The sequence below is a fragment of the Ursus americanus genome, chromosome 1 (assembly GCF_024610735.1).
Source record: "Ursus americanus isolate L20-20 chromosome 1, mUrsAme1.1.p, whole genome shotgun sequence".
Taxonomy (NCBI): Eukaryota; Metazoa; Chordata; class Mammalia; order Carnivora; family Ursidae; genus Ursus; species Ursus americanus.
Genome location: NC_142127.1, coordinates 49,237,638 through 49,254,814, shown reverse-complemented (window position 1 = coordinate 49,254,814; position 17,177 = coordinate 49,237,638). Strand labels below are relative to the sequence as shown.

The 17,177-nt window shown below is 38.9% G+C and overlaps 1 protein-coding gene across 7 annotated transcripts in view; it reads left to right on the top strand.

Annotated features, from left to right (window-relative positions):
* METTL8 (methyltransferase 8, tRNA N3-cytidine) overlaps positions 1–16,516 on the top strand; it is an 84,573-nt gene extending 68,057 nt beyond the window's left edge. For all 7 annotated transcript variants that reach the window (XM_087861376.1, XM_087861375.1, XM_087861373.1 and 4 more), the window contains 5 exons: positions 3,551–3,614; positions 5,531–5,670; positions 9,939–10,045; positions 10,167–10,232; positions 10,939–16,516. In XM_087861376.1, coding sequence (XP_087717502.1) covers positions 3,551–3,614; positions 5,531–5,670; positions 9,939–10,045; positions 10,167–10,232; positions 10,939–11,129 — 568 coding nt within the window. In that variant the 3' untranslated portion in view covers positions 11,130–16,516. The remainder of the gene's footprint in view (positions 1–3,550; positions 3,615–5,530; positions 5,671–9,938; positions 10,046–10,166; positions 10,233–10,938) is intronic.
* The last annotated feature ends 661 nt before the right edge of the window (positions 16,517–17,177 follow it).

The following is a 17,177-nucleotide window of genomic DNA, read 5'->3' as shown; positions in this document are numbered from 1 at the left end:
ATCATCCTAACATAGCTGCTGTCAGCATTTTTGTTTTAATTCCTTTCAGTCTTTTCTCTATGTGTATTTTACATTTTAATGATGCTATTTTTTTTAGCTTCTCCTTGTGAAAATGTAAAAGCATTTAGAAAGGTAAAGAGTAATACAGTGAATTCTCATATACCACCACCTCAGTTTAACAGTTAACACAATGCCAACATCATGACACTTTATTTTTAAATACTTATGATGTAGCTCCAAAGAAAAAATCAGTACATTCTTCATTACTATTCTAAACCTAACATAATAAATAGTAATTTCCTAATACCATTAGATTACCAGTTGAAGTGGCCAGACAGAAGTGATGGTGGCAAATTTGCAGTTCTGAATGGCCTTTCTCTTTTTGTATTTATTTTCTTTGTATTCCCTCTTCCCCATTTCTGGGCCAGTATTTCCTACTCTTTTATACCACACACCCAGTTTCCTTCACCCCTGTAATTTCTGAACTTACAGTATACATAAATTTACTACTTTGGCAATTGATAGTGTATTACTTTATGACTCATCGCAAGGTATTATTTAGCATATCATTTCTTTAAGTCTTGTCTCTCCAACCACTGCTTATATTCCTTGAAGTAGAAAGCATATTTTACCCTAATCTGATTTTCCATGTAGCCTAACAGTGTAATACAGATAGAGCTCAACATATATTGGCTAATGTCTCTGAATTCCCACTTGTTAGTTCTATTTTTCCCACTTTACTTCTCTGTCCAGTGAATAGTTGCGAGCACTTACTTCTTTACTCCTGACACTTCTTGGCTCTGTGTTGTTGTTGTTGTTGTTTTAATCATTGTAGCTTGATAACCTAAGATAATTAATTCATCTCTAAAGGCAACCAGTGATTATTAGCCTTCCAAAGGGAGAATTAGACTTTTTTCCCCACCTAAGAAATTATATTTTATTACTTTTGGAGAGTATAGGATTAATGTTTTACATTTTCTGAATATTTTACCATAATTAGACCTCTGGAATTGAGAGGTCATATCATTCTCCAAGGATCATTTAATGCTTAAACCCCCTGCCAAGAGAGTGCTTAATGGTGTGGTGGTAGTAGTGATATTTACACCTGCTTGCTGGGAGAAGGGCCAAGGCAGTCAGCTGATTTTACAGAAAAGCTCTGGAAAGTCATTGAGTGGTCACAAGACTTCAACTTAGGCTGCTGTTGCAGTGGGAATTCAGTCTCAGAGGTCATGCTGCCATCCTGGTAGGACACATGGCAGATGGCACATGCTTTCCTTTAGCTACTAGACTATTCTATATCTTGTGGGTGTTTAGTAACCACTGCCCAAAGGTTGACTGCATACCTTTTATAATCAGCTAGATGTGCTAGTGTCCAGAGAAGCATTTTGGGTTATATGGAAGTTTTTATAGAACTGTGATAAGTTCTTAAGTTTTTAAGTTCCTAGACAGCAGAGGCAGATCTTCCTATAATAATAATATGGTGGTAATAATAATAATAATAATAATAATGGCAATAGCAACAACAATTATAATGACTAACATTTATTAGGCGCTTACTCTGAGTTAGGCATCTTTCTGGAAACTTATATGAATCCCTTCAATCCTCACAATGACCTTAGATGCCATATTTATCTCTGCTTTATAGATGAGGAAACGGAGTTACAGAGAAATTAAGTAACTATTCCAAGATCCTCAACTGAGTGGTAGAGCCAGGATTCAAACCACAGGCAGTTTGGTTCCACCCTTGCCCTTAGCCATCCTATCACATAGGGCTATATGCATCTGAGTGCTTCCTGAGAAAATTTTGAACACATGTGACCACCCAGCAAGTTAGGGGGTCACAAATATATGGATTTTTTAGGAAACGGTAGGGGTTTCAGCTGCAGTAAGGCACTGTTTTTTTATATAAGACAGATGAAAATGGCAAGCAGTGCAAGTCATAACCAAATCCTATTCATCATATTTTAACTGATCTTAAATAGAATGTAAATCCCCAATGCCACAGAATGAATGTGTTATACATGAATGTAGTATCCATCAATGGGTAGCATTTAAGAGTATAATATGAGCCTGGGTGAGATTTTATTTGTGGAATACATATTTGTGCTTTATTTCATATTTACTTAGTAGTCCTCCTTGCTTGAAAAGTCTCCTGAACTAAATTAGAAGTTCTAATTATGTGTTTTAAGGCCCACTTGCATATTCTGCTACATACTGGTTTTAGCTGTCGGGATCAACTCTGCTTCTCATCCCTGACATAGGACTTCTATCTCTAAGCCCTTATACTATTTACCCTTCTCCCCACTCAGCAATGCTATTCCCCTCCTTCAGGATTCTTAAGACTTATCCCTTAGGAATTCTGCCCTATCCACAACGTTATAGAAGCTATATAAAACCAATCCTGTCCTCAGGCTATAAAACCCACAAGAGCAAGGACCATAGTTATAATTATTGTTTAATGATATACCAATTCCTTTCTGTGATTCAGACATGGTATTAAGTAACATGATGCAAGAATTATTTGATACCAGCATACGAGGGATAATAAGGAAGGGTATTGGCCCACAAAATTCAAAGTATGTGTGTGCCCGTGAGTAACCATGGTCCAGACATTGTAACTGAATTTCAGGTAAAGGCCAAATAGAACTTGTCTAAGTTCAGTGGAGGCCAATTAAAACTACTCAAGACTTTCATATGGATAAACGTCCCCTGCCAAAAAATGACAGTAACTCAGTTATTTTACTTATAAATAACTGAGTCTTAGAGAAGTTAAGTCAAATTCACAGAGTTAATAAATGGTAAATTCAGGATTTAAACACAGGTCTATTTGGCTCCAAAATCTATGCTCTTACTATTTTATTAGACAATTTCATTTGCTACCTTGTATTCTAATGCTTGGTACATACATGAAGCTTAATAAATGACCATACTTTGAAAAGAATTAATATATTAGTGTTTTATTCTTTTTTAGAAGTTGTATTTACATGCTCTTAATATATATATGTATATATTTCTATTCCATTAGGGACATCAGAGCCTCTTTGAGAGGCCCAAGAACCAAATGAGTTGTATACATAGAAAGGGGACTGAAGCACCAAGGACACAGGGGTCTGAGAGTTCTTGCACAAGGGTAGAACTTGATTAAGCTATGAGGAGCTACAGGCCTTCCTGGAAAGAGTGTGGTGAGGTGAGGGGATCAGGAGGAAGATGGAGCAATGATGATGGATGGCTTTGGAGGTTTCCCATGTGAGAGTAAGGGCAGGTAGGCTCACATAATGGAGAATTTCAAAACCAGGACAGGAATTTGAAAGTTACCCTGTAATTAATGGTAAGTATTTGAGACAGTACTGTTTTAGAAGCAACATGAAGGCACCCATACACCATTATAGAGAACGAACAACATCTAAAGAGAAGAAATAACAAGCCAGGTATCATCCAAAATTCTATTAAAGAAATACTTTTTTTAACAAGTTCAAGCCTACAGTTTCCTTTCTTCTGTAACCTGAGCATAGCTGAACTCTAGATTTAAGTATTGCTTCCATTTTCCTAGGAATGCTCCAGAGTCCTTTCTTTACTGTTGTGATTTTGCTTCTGGAGCTGTGGAGCTCGTAAAGGTATGTCTCATATTTTCTTTGAAGAGAGCCAGGTAAGGATCTAATTTATTTGCTGCTGATGTGATAATTTTGAAATGTTTCACATGTTATCTGTGCCCATTCTTAACTGAGCTTTTCCTATTTCTGGGAATCATATCATCAGCTGATGCCTAAGATACACCCTAAAATGATAGAAGTTGTTTTGAATTTAAGATAAAGTTGAAGGCACTGGTACATCTAGAAAGGTCAATAGCTCCTACAAGGTGATCTTTTTTTTTTTTTTAAGGGGGGAGGGAAAGAGAGAGAGAGGGAGAAAGAATCTTTTTTTTTTAAGGGTGGAGGGAAAGAGAGAGAGGGAGAATCTTTTTTTTTAAAGATTTATTTATTTTAGAGAGAGAGCCTGCGCATGAGCTGGAGGAGGGGCAGAGGGAGAGGGAGAGAATCTCAAGCAGACTTCCTCCTGAGTGTGAAGCCAAGTGCAGGGCTCAATCTCACAACCCTGAGATCATGATCTGAGCTGAAACTAAGAGTCAGACACTCAACCAACTCCCAGTCTCCCCAGGAGAGAGAATCTTTTTTTTTTTTTTTAAGATTTTATTTATTTATTTGACAGAGAGAGGGACAGCCAGTGAGAGAGGGAACACAAGCAGGGGGAGTGGGAGAGGAAGAAGCAGGCTCCCAGCGGAGGAGCCTGACGCGGGGCTCGATCCCATAACGCCGGGATCACGCCCTGAGCCGAAGGCAGACGCTTAACGACTGCGCCACCCAGGCGCCCCAGGAGAGAGAATCTTAAGCAGGCTCCACACCCAGTGTGGAACCCAACCCAGGGCTTGATCTCAGGATGGGGCTTGATCTGAGGGTCCTGAGATCATGACCTGAACTGAAACCAAGAGTCAGACACTTAACCGACTGAGCCACCTAAGTGCCCCCTACAAGGTAATCTTATTCATATTTATGTCCCTAGAGCCCTACACACAGTCTGACACATAGGAGGCACTCATTAAATTAAAAATTTTAAAGTTAAAAAAATTTGAGAAGACATATGATACAAATGTAAACTGTCCTAGACTATTGGGAAAGCAGTGGGGAGCCTGGACTTGTTTCACCAATCCCAAAAGCTAGTAAGCATTACCTTAGCAAAAAGTATTTTTAGAGATGGAAAAGGAATGGAAAGTCTCCTAACAGCAATGTGTAGCCAGTACATGGAACTGAATTTCTGATATTAAGAGTAATAGTTATTTGTGGTAGACATTTTCTAAAATACTGAAAAGCCTAAACAGGAAGATAAAATTCACCTATAATCACACTTCTGAGAGTCCTGTGGTGAATCGAGGTTAGTATTTTGGTGTATATCCTTCTGGTGTATTGTAGGCAGGTGTGTGTGTGTGTGTGTGTGTGTGTGTGTGTGTGTGTATACTCTAATTTTTTTAAATAACAGCTTTGTTGAGATACAGTTCACATACCATGGAATTCACCATTTTTAAATATACAATTCAGTGACTTTAGTATATTTACAGAGTTGTGCAATCATTACCATTATCTAATTTTTGATTGTGTAGTAGAGGATATTTGTATTTTATGTCAAAGGAGGCATGGAGCAAGCAGTAGGAGAGAGAGCTGAGGACCATTTCAGTGCCTCTGAAATAGCATTGGGTAGGCTTCCAACAGCGCTGCCTACTGACTCAAAGGCCTGCCTACTCCTCTTTTTAACTAAAGAGGGACTGTGAAGAGTATTTGTTATCGAGTCCAAGCGCAAGACTTAGTTTTTTATGGCAGCTTGAAATAAACTAACAGAATACTGAATCTGAAATATAGTGCATTCAGATTTACAGCAGAAAGGCACTAGGGAGAAATATTAAGTTTGACCTTTTTATTTTAAGAAAAATGCTAAAGTCTGCTAATGGCTTTTTTTCCTTTTTATTCCTTTATCATGATAGTTGCACTCGTCCTACAGAGCAGCCCAGTGTTGTGCCTTTGTTCATGACGTCTGTGATGAGGGCTTACCCTACCCTTTTCCAGATGGGATCCTGGACGTCATTCTCCTTGTCTTTGTGCTCTCTTCCATTCATCCTGACAGGTAACCGAAGACAAAAGGGCAAAGCAAACGTGTAAAGCCCCTTTATCAGTCCGTCGTTTTCAGAACTATCAAAAAAAAAGTGACAATTTTTGAATTTATTATTTAGTGAACTACACTGTGTAGAACATGCAGCCTTTTAAATGCAGTTTTTCCTTTCTTCAGACTTTGAGAAAGAAACTGGTCAAACTGCTTCATTAGTGAGCTTTCTATCACTGTCAGAGTGAAGTGAGCATATTCCAGCAAGACACATACCTATTAAAAGTGACAGTGCTTCAAGGAAATTACAAATTCAGAACAGCCTAATAGACTCCCAAGAGGGAAATTGTACTTGGTGATCAGAAACAAACATCTTTGATTTAGCATCTTACTGAATGTTCGTGAAGAGGTGGGCTGTGAATCTGTTTGGTTTCACACCGGTCTGTCAGCGGGCTTTAAAAAATTTGTTTTAAAGAAGTCTTCCAGGGAATTAGGGGTACTCAAGATTTGCCAGATTAACCTTGGACCTTTGTAGTCTAAGATTGGCTAGTGCTGGGGCGCCTGGGTGGCGCAGTTGTTGGGCGTCTGCCTTCGGCTCAGGGCATGATCCCGGCGTTCTGGGATCGAGCCCCACATCACGCTCCTCCGCTGTGAGCCTGCTTCTTCCTCTCCCACTCCCCCTGCTTGTGTTCCCTCTCTCACTGGCTGTCCATCTCTGTCAAGTAAATAAATAAAATCTTTAAAAAAAAAAGATTGGCTAGTGCCATCATTTAAATATTTATGACTTAAATTTTTTGTTCACACAATATTTTGAAACAATCAACATAGCTTTTGTCCAGAGAGGAAGCAGAAAGAGATATTACCAGCTGTTAAAATGATCACTTCTCTTAAAATTCTGCCACCTCATGTATTAAGGCACACATGTGGTATCAAGGGTTGTGCATTTGTAAGTTTTCTTAAAATTGGGTTTTCTGCTGTGGTAGTAGATTCAGCCCCAGGAAAGTTCCTCTGCTGGTAGATACAGATTTGACATCAACCAGTCTTTGATGAATGTGACCCTTTCCCAAAGAAACTGAGTTAACATGTGCTTTTTCCTTTGCAATTACAAACTCACTAGGACCCTTTACAGTCCTTTTACTTCTCATTTAGAGATGAGCACTTTGATTGCTTGTTGAAAGACAAATTAAATCTGAATGAAACATATTTTTGCACCTGGTGAGATATATCACATTCCATGAAGCTACTTTTTCCGCCCAGTTTCTATAATCTATGTCTTTCTGCTAATCTGTTTAGAATATAGGCATCATTCAGGTACTGGTAGAGAGACGTCATCTATGTATTGTGTTTCATAGTTAAAAGAATGAATAGTTAAAAGGATGGAGTAGGTGGATAGAGAACAAGATTTTCTATCTGACACCTATAACAGGAAATGTTTAAATTCCAAAAAGACCACAAAAACACTACTTGAAATTAGTTTAGATAATGTATTTTCTCATGATTTGCACTGAATGTTAAGAAGAAGGGGAAGCAGATGTCATGGAAAGATTACTGTTATCCTATAGTATGTTCATTCTATTTATTTATTATAAAATAAATTCAGATGTATCATGTCCCTAGCCACTTTCTTACCTATATGGAAGTGATCTAAAAGTAAGGTGAATGAGTAGAAGGAGGGCAATAGTAAGTGGAAAGACAGTATCTTTAGGGTCATTTGGGACTGTGGTGGTATATTCAGCCCTATGAAAGTTTTAGAAAAGTGGCTTCTTGCCAGCTTGGAAAACCCATGCACAAATGAATGGCAAGCAGTTCTGCTAGACCTTGAGTCTGGGGGTCCCAGCTTAAAGGGGAGTAAACCCCAAGAGCCTACAAAAGAAGAGCTAATTGTCCTTATCACCGAAATAAAAGAAAGTACAATATGCTTACCACAGATCCAAGCATCGAGTAGGCAATCAATAAATACTCCTTTTTTTAATCTCTTCTTTTCCTTTTCCTCGCCCTCCATCTAGAGGTAGATGAGGATAGCAGATTTGGCCCAAGGCAGATAGAGAAAGAAAAGGGGCCCTCTCCCATTCTTGTTTTGTCCATCTTCCCCAGCCCACACCCACCTGCAGTCCTCAGGAACTGGCTCTGGAACTTGGCACTGAGGCAAGCAAGATGGGCTGATGAAGAAAAGCAGCTCCCCCACCTTTGCCTTCACCCACAACCCCAGATGTTAAAGGATAGTTGGGAAGAAAGGATTTGCAGAGGGAGATGGCTGCATTTTGAAATATTTGGCTCTTTGTTTTTCTGCATTTATGTTTCATACTTGTTTTAGTAGTAATTGCAGAAAGATATTTTTCTCTGTACGTAAGGCATTTATCCTGAAAGTGAATATTTTAAGGTTTAGATATGGTTTTCTTTAATTGCCAAAGCCTAAGGCCATAAACACAGTGCGAAAATAACCAATAACAAACAAGGAAAAATACTTTTCTTTTTTCCCTTTCATGTACTTATGTTCCAGTTTTTTAAAAGAGCATTTCATCTAATTATGCCACCTCTTTCTGTTATATTTGTATCTTGTTTTCATAGTTACTTTCATTTTCTCACTATCTACTTCCTTCATAACCTGACATAAATCTGGCTTTTCACTCCTTTATTACACTGAACAGTGTTTTAATTGGAAGGAATTTACAGATTATCTGATGCAAACTCCTCATTTTTAAAATAAGAAAAATCTAGAAGCTTTAAGTAGTGTGGATAAGGCAGAGATGGCAGGGACTCAGCACCCGGGCTGCCATTTACCATTCTCTGCTCAGGGCAGACACTCATAACTGATTTTGTACCCTGATTGTCATTCCCAGTGAGCTCTGTAGGCAGCCAGAGTCAGTCACTCGGCATTGATATGAGATCTGAAATCTTTGCCATCTCTGACCCATAATCACACATAAGACCATGAACATTTAACCAAAAACATTAAGTCAAGAGCAGTCACAAGGGGTCATATTTGATTGGGAGCCAGATGAAAAGAATAAATAATAAAAGAAAGTAAAGGCTTCCCAGTATTGAGCTGGGGCTTGGAGTGTGAATAGAATTTAAATAGGCAGAAAGTAAGAAGGAGAGAATTCTTTGAGGGGAAACCACGTGAACAAAGGCATGGACTGCTTCAGAGCCAAGCATGTAACAGTTTGGTCAGAGTTGATGCTTCACATCAGGACTTGGTGGGAAAGATGTTGGAGAGATTGAGGCCAGTTGTAGGAGATCTTAAGGGCCCAACTAAGAAACTGAGATTTTATCCTATGGATTAAAATCATGAACATTTTTGAGCAAAGGGAAGATTTGACAAAACCATCATTTTAAGCAGAATAAATCCTCCCTGATAGGCAAGGAGAATTAATGGGGGGAATAATAAAGGATATTAGGAAGTATTCTGTTTCCAGGCCTAAGGAGGTAGCAATTGGTGCTAAAAGACTACCAAAGGGAAACAAAAAGGAGACAAAGCGTCAATTTAAAAAAGAAAACCTAGGGGCGCCTGGGTGGCACAGCGGTTAAGCGTCTGCCTTCGGCTCAGGGCGTGATCCCAGCGTTGTGGGATCGAGCCCCGCATCAGGCTCCTCCGCTATGAGCCTACTTCTTCCTCTCCCACTCCCCCTGCTTGTGTTCCCTCTCTCGCTGGCTATCTCTCTCTCTGTCGAATAAATAAATAAAATCTTTAAAAAAAATAAATAAATAAAAATAAAAAAGAAAACCTAGAATTGGATGACCAAATGGTTGTGGAGAGGCTAGTGAAAGAGGAGGAAAAGAAAAGGGGTTAAAGATATCTCTGAGATGTAACACTTCAGTGAATGATGGTACCTTTGAACTAAATAAAGGAGAAAGAGCTAGTTTTGGAGGAAACGTGATCTCTGTTTAGATATGTGCAATTTGGGATGGCTCCACCGTATTTTTTATCCTGCAAGGAAGATGAAGCGACTTCAGTGTTTATCTGCCTTGAAACTACCCTAACTTGATAGAAACACCAGGAACCATCTATGTAGTTCTGCAGTGCAGCTTTGGCATATATATCCAGCTCTGAGAAGTCACCACTCTGGGCATTTGGGTGATTACTTAATACTCCAGGTCTTTTGAATCTGATCCTTTAGCAAGTTTTGGTATCCTTTTTCCTTTCTGTACAAAATATTTTTGGTTTTGTTGTCCTTCTGTTTTTGGTGAGATTTTTTTGGCCCCATAGAGCTTTCCTTATTTTATCTTTAAGAAGGTTAAATGTGCATGTAAAACAAGATTTCGGCAGACAGTATCGTGCTTTGTTTTCAAAGGATGCAAGGCGTTGTAAACCGACTGTCCAACTTACTGAAACCCGGAGGAATGCTATTATTTCGGGACTATGGAAGATATGATAAGACTCAGCTTCGTTTTAAAAAGGGTATATTCAGTTTGGAATTCTTTCCCTGTGTTTTAAAGAACACCTTGTTTATATTTTGTGTCAAGTTTTTGTTTTGTTTTAAGGAATACTGAGTTTCTCTGATCACGATTATGTTTTTTAGGGCATTGCTTATCTGAAAATTTTTATGTTCGAGGAGATGGTACCAGAGCATATTTCTTTACAAAAGGTACGCTTATCTCTAAGGGAAAACAATTAGCTGTAAAAACTCTCTTTGGTTACTCTGTAACCACAGTGTAACTGTTCTGTGTGAAAGCTTGAAAATGACCTTTTTGTCTTTTAATCTTTTTCCCGTTGAAACTGCTTTAAAGAATCACTTGTTTCATCCTTATGCCCAAATGAAGGTGTAGTCTGTTCCATTTTGCAAATACTGTTAGCCCAGATATGAAAAAAATGCATGTCACAGTGAAAGGAGGGAACTTGATTTTAAGAGTCCATAGAAAATTACTAATCTCTTGTGACTTTTCATTTAAAAAAAAAAAAAAGCAGCATTTAAAATGAATTGTACATTCAAGGATTTTCTCCAGACTTATGTTAATACTTTTATAATATGCTATTTGGGGTCTCTGCAAACCAACAAAAACTCAGAACAGAGGCCACCTTTCAAAATATTGAAATCTGCAACCAGTAGTATTGTATATCTGTTTATGCCTGCTATGTTAAGCTGTTTATACTTGGTATATTTCTGTGAAGTAGAAGAAATCCACTTGATTTCACAGGTTTCCTTAACCAATTTGTACTAGGGAGTTTCTTGGTATAAATGAAATTTAGATGGTCAGTTATTCCATTAATATTCCATTGTTCCTGACTGCCCGCTCTCCCCCACCACCATGCCCCAGTCACATATACATTTGATTGCCATTTTTGTCTCGCAGGGGAAGTCCACAATATGTTCTGCAAGGCTGGGTTAGACGAGAAGCAAAATCTGGTTGATCGTCGCTTACAAGTGAATAGGAAAAAACAAGTAAAAATGCACCGAGTGTGGGTTCAAGGCAAATTCCAGAAACCATTACACTTGACTCAAAAAACCTCCAAATTGGTATTTTCACTCCTTTCTCATGGCTGAAGTATGTACCATGTTAAGGTACAAACCAGAAGATAACACTGTACAAAGACTTCTATAGATCTTTCATTTTTGAACGGACCATCAGAAGGAAAGAGAATTTGTATATCCTGCTGTTTATCATGGGTGAGCTCTTTTGTTTAAGCACTCGTAAATGATTTGGAAGAGTGTACCATATTCTGTGTTTTCAAAACTTAATATGCTCAAGCTTGTTTGGGTTTATTATGTCTAACCATTTTATTTGTTCTGTGAATTTTATAAGCATTTGATTAAATTACTGATATCAGTCAGATGATTCTGAGAAACCATGCCCTGCCATTTTTTAGAAGTGCAAAAAAAAAAAATTTTGTTTATGCATTAGTCTGACACAGTTAAACTCTCTTCCTCTCTTATCTGATTAGCAGAGAGGCAGCACTCCTTGTTTCCCTGGCAAGTCACAAGACTAGGTGAATTTTTGGTTTGTTGTTGTCTGTTTTTGCCAAAACTTTTTTTTTTTTTTTAATTCAGAGACTAATGTCTGAAATAGAATTTTAGTTTCTCTTTCCTTTCCTAAAATTGGGGAAGTATGACCCATGCTAGCATTATTTTCAGGCTATTCTTAGGTGTACAAGTTGTTGTACCTCTCTTTGGACAACTGTTATACCCAAAAAAATTCTTAAATTGTAGCAATTGAAAATTTATTTACCACCTTGCCCAAAAAGGATATAAGTTGGCTTGCAAATTGCACTTTGTAAAAATGGAGTTTCTAAGATTGGTTTTTCATTTGTTATACAACATATATTGAGTACATTATGCTAAATTACATGGACTAATAAATACAGATCCAGTCCTGTCTTCAGAAAGCATAGATAGGATCTGGCTGGCAAAGCAAAACGTGTACATCCCAAGCCTCTAAATCATGATCTCAGATAATATATAAACAGGTACTCAAATAGGGAACTTATCAGCTAGCGGACTTTGTTATGAGCCACAGAGATCTAGAAGAAATGGATAATCTCTTAAAGGACCACCATCGGAAAAATTCAGTTGCCACTATTTTTCCTTTTTGAATTCACTTAAAATTCAGTTTTCTGGAAGAATGTGATTGGTCCAACTTGGGTCATGGATTCATCTCTGGACAGTTTGGGGCAGGGCAGCTTCATTGATGGTGCCACCTGAATTTATGGAGTGGAGGAAAGTTCCTCAAAGGAAAATGAAGACACTATTGTCAAAAAAAGAGAGGAGGGATGCTGCCGGGTCACAAACAGCGTGTCACATAGTAGTGGTAGCAGCAGCAATAGTGGTTCCAAGGAGCGAGAAAGATTAGCTGCTGGGAAGGAAGGGGGAAGCATCAGGGTTCTGGGGGGTGGTGGGTATCAGGTTAGTCCTTGAACGTATGCTCTCCAAAGATGGGGATAAAACAAGTGTGTTTGGTCTGGGCCATTCCTGATGAGGAATCATGGAGAAAAGATGGGGGTGGGGAGTCAGCTTCTAGACAGCCTTGAATAGAGGGCACATTGGGTTCTAGTCTCTAGTCTGGAGCAATCTGAGGTTTGTTTGTTTCTGTTTTATCATACCCATGGCATGTTATAAATATATTTAGAGAGATTGAGACATCCTATATGGAATGGAATGCAGTGAGGTCAGATATCAGAGCAAGGAAGACCACATAAAGGTTTTTCGCATACACTTGCCTTGGTAGCAATTCCTCAGAAGTACGATATCAAGGTGTCTGTTTAAACATGGCATCAGTCGATAAATGCAGAAGTTAAAATGTGCCGGAGACGCTTGTCTCCGTTGTATTTCATAATTAAAGTGTACATTTAAAAGCCAAACTAGTTGTGAAACTATTACATACAACAAGGGCAGATAGGTAAGTTAATGTTGCTATGGGAACCCCAGCAGATCTTCTTCTGTCTCAATTTAAAAATCATGGCCTAAGGTGGTTTTAAAAACAACAGAAGGTAAAATCATTCTCGCATTCTCACCCATGTAAATTGTACTCTCTCTCTTTCAGTCCCAAGTAGCAGATTCAAGCCAGGCTTTTGACTGGCACAGTAAAATTCAGCTTTGTGTCTTTCTATAACGTATAGCATGTAGTTAACCTTTAGAAACTTCAAAAATACATCAACCAAATTTGGACTGTGAGACACAAACTGGGCTCTTTTGGGCTCTGTCTTGCATAGACCTCCTGTGCCACATGGCTGCTCCGTAGGGCCATGTCTACCAGTGTCTTCTCCTTGTCTGGTCAGTCTTTCTCTTGCTTAGCCCACTGAAATCAGCCCCCTACTTAAAGTTTCCTGCTAGACAAAATATAGATTTTTGGCAGAGGGGGAAAAAAGAGAGAAAGACCTGATTTGGAATATTGCCTATAGATATTAAAAAATCATGAAGCATTGCAAATGTTTCTGCTTGGGTATTAGTTTAAAATATTTGATAGCTGCATGAAATTCTATTTTTTTCCTTATGAACATAAAGCTAGGACCAGTTAGTTAGGCAGAGTTTGAGATTTAAAAATTCATCTTCTGAGGGAGCTGAATTTCAAAAGAACCATTTTCTTTCTAGCAGAAAAAGATGTTCCTTCCTCTTCGTACGATACAGGAACAATGAAATATTCTATATTAAAAATGCACCCTCCATTTTTCTCTACTTCTAAAAATTCACTTTTGAGCACCTTCCAGATATAAAGCTCTCACACATGAAGAACTGTTTCAGAAGTTTGTAAGAAAGTCAAGGTAACAGTTTCTATTACTAAAAGTTTTGCATTCAGTATGACACATTTATCGTATTGGAACACCCAGTTAATGTTGACTTCTGAGAAATTATTTGCTTTGCTTGATTCAGTTCCATATGCTTTGTCTCTAAAATACGAACACATCGAGGTTTCTACCATTCTGGAGTCTAAATAATTACTGTACTCTAGTTTGTATGTGAAAACTCACCCATATTTAGACTGCTAAACTTCAGGTAAATTAAATTCTTGCCCCCAAAGTCCTATGCTGTATTCCTATGGTTTTCCAATTCCTCAAAGCCAAGTTCTGAAGCCTGAATATATCACTCCTTGTTACTTCTAATTGGTTTTAATGTTTATTATGCTCCTCACAAGCACAGATAACTGCACATTTGCATCACTAATAGACCTCTTTCAGAGCCTCTGTTGCTCCTGCTTTCTGCCTCTATCAGTCATCAGCAGACGGCAAGTTGGCGTGGGTATTCCCCACCCCCCACTTGTGAAAGTGTTGTAAATTCTAAAGCACTGAATATATGTGAAGTATTGTTATTAATACCAACATTTACAATCTACAAGGCAGCATACAGAGTATTCCAGCAACAGAAACTTTTTCAGTGGTTTTATGAGACCTTGTGAGAAAGACAGTAAGATGCAGTGGAAAAGTATTACCTGAGTCAATCAGAAAGATAGGTCTTGGTTCCTCTTGAACCACTTAGCTACTCTTAATTTAGCAACCAGTGCTGATTCTTTTATATACCATATTTTTATATATTACATTATTACTTCATGTAATCTTCAAACTCCTATGAATTCATTTCTGTTCTGACCACTTAATAGATAAGACTGGGGCTCTGAGATTTGGGGTAACTTGCCCAGGATGTCACCACCAATCCATGGCAGAGCCACAGTTTGGACCCACAACTGTCTGATTCCAAAACCTGTAGTCTTTTCAGCGCACTTTTAATCTATAGCTTACATGCTGCTGGGAAAGCTGCTGGAGAAGAAAAAGAGCCCCTGAATCAAGCGGAGAATTTACAGCGATGGGTAGGAGTCTGGATGAGACAATCTGCAAGGTGACAGCTCATTCTAGATCCAGTGGTTCTATGAAATAAGTACGTTGCACTGGTCCACAGTTACAAACTAGGAAGGAAAAGAAGGAAAGGAACCGAGGGGAATGACAAAGCAAAAGCTTTCAATCAGTTCTTTTCAGCATTCTGCGTATGTTTACTTCTGCTCCCTCCCCACCCCCTTCAGGCTTCCACTTGGCTCCCCTCCGAGGGAGAGAGCCTGAGAACCCATCACTTGCACACGCCTCACTTACAGGGGGAGAAAAAAAGCAGTCTGAAAAAGCCCTTAAAATGTCTTCCAAGGGATTCAGCTTTAGTATAATCTAAAATATGTGAATTCAAGGATTGTCAGTAATAAAATATGAGTAAAAACATCTTTATTTTAAAACATTGTATGTACATTAATGCCACATTAATGCCAATTCAAGCATAAAATGTTGAGCATTTCTTGGAATATGGTTTGGGATTTGAGAGGCACAAAGGTACCTGCAAGATGGCTTTGGTGTTGTTATAAATATAAATAGAAGTAAAATAACAGTTGCATCTTCATTTATAATGAATCTTATATTGTAGCTTCAAAGCTACAGAGGAGAATGGATGCCAAAATCTGTCTTTCATTAACATATGCCTTACATGACAGGGAAGAGGTGTTGAAGACAAAATTACTTTTCCTTCTGAGTATGAATCAGCAGCATGCAGTAACCAGTAATAACAGCTCTGTGTATGAGTGCCTGCAGAGGGTAAGAAAAACAGCCTCAAATTGAAAATGCAAGTGCACCTGCTGGAGAGGCCCAGGAGGCTTCAGAGCACAGCCCCCTGGAGCACCCCCTGAAGTGTCTTCCAGCACAGTGACCCCACCTCGGCCAGCCGCGCCGGCATGAGCTGGACAGAGCACATTCAGACCTCCAGATGGTTAAAGAGAGCCCACCCTCAGCTGCCCCTGGACCTAGGAGGCACTACTCCTTGTTCAAGAGTTTAAAACAGCTGCTTTGGATTCTGTAGTGCATGGGGTTTCACAACCACTTAACCTTTCGTAAGGAAGAGCTAGAGGCAGGTGAATGAATAAAAATACACGTTAACATTTCATAAGGAGAAAAAAAAATCAATACTCGAGGAACTCATGGACTTCAAATAGTCACAAATAGCGTCCAGTTAGCTGTGTCCCTGGCTTCCCAGGGATTTGCGTCTTTATCTTTTGATTTTCTCCAGCAGATAGGCACTAAGCTGAGCCTGGGCCCCAGAAAATAGATTCTTTTCTATCGGATGTTGCCTTCCAAATCAAGTGAGCCATTGATCGCCTCCTAAAAAGCCCCCAAGCACCCCCAAGCATTTCTCCTGCTTGGGCTGATGGGTTTGGTCTAAGGAAACTATGAGTTTTGTTATGCTTATACAAATTCTTTGGCCGTTTTTTCAGTCTATTGCTCCTTTATGTGATACTTCCTAGCTCACTGCAGAAAAAGCAGAAATGATTTTTCTTTCTCAGTTAATCTTTCTGTATTGATTATTGGTTGTTTTAAACCCATTGAGGAATGGCACTCACCCTTCAAGTCTTTAAGCCTTTTTTCATTGGGAGAAAGCTAAAACTGTGTGACTTCATAAAATTACCGACAAGATGCCATTGAGTCATTTGCATTGGTTTGGGGGGGGGATTAATGCTATGTATTTAACACAGGCAACACTATGTGGTTGCTGCCTCATTTCTCTTACCTGTCTCCTGAGGGTGACTTGTCTTCCTCCGGAGGCTGTCCTACTGAACAGAATGTTTGGCGTAAAGAATCTGATAGTTCTCCATACACCTTTAGTTCTGCCCCAGTCCCTCAGGTGAGCTGAGACCGCGTCCCCTCAAGCAGCATTTGGAAAGCGCACTGAAAATCCCCTGAAAGAGAATGGCTGAAATTGCCTGCATCACGTGCTGCATTGAAGCACGGAAATTTCTGTCTCCAAGGATAATTGCTTTTCTCGTTGCTCATACTTCTTCCTCCACAGCCCTCATTTATTTTAATGTATAGATTCCACTTTGACTCTGTAGAAGGTATTTTTAAAGTTTTTTAAAAATCCAAATGAAAGATGAAATTCAGGATCCAGAAAAAGTATTTATTCTATTTTTCCTTTCCATGAATGTATTCTTAATCAACCAGTCTTTCTGATTGTCTCTTCATTTGCAGCTTTGTTTCCTAATAGAACACTTGGGCTCTGGAGATTAGCGAGACAAAGCTTCATTATAACCATCCTTGGTTTACTCCCATTTCTTATATGGTTTCTCATCCTAACTCA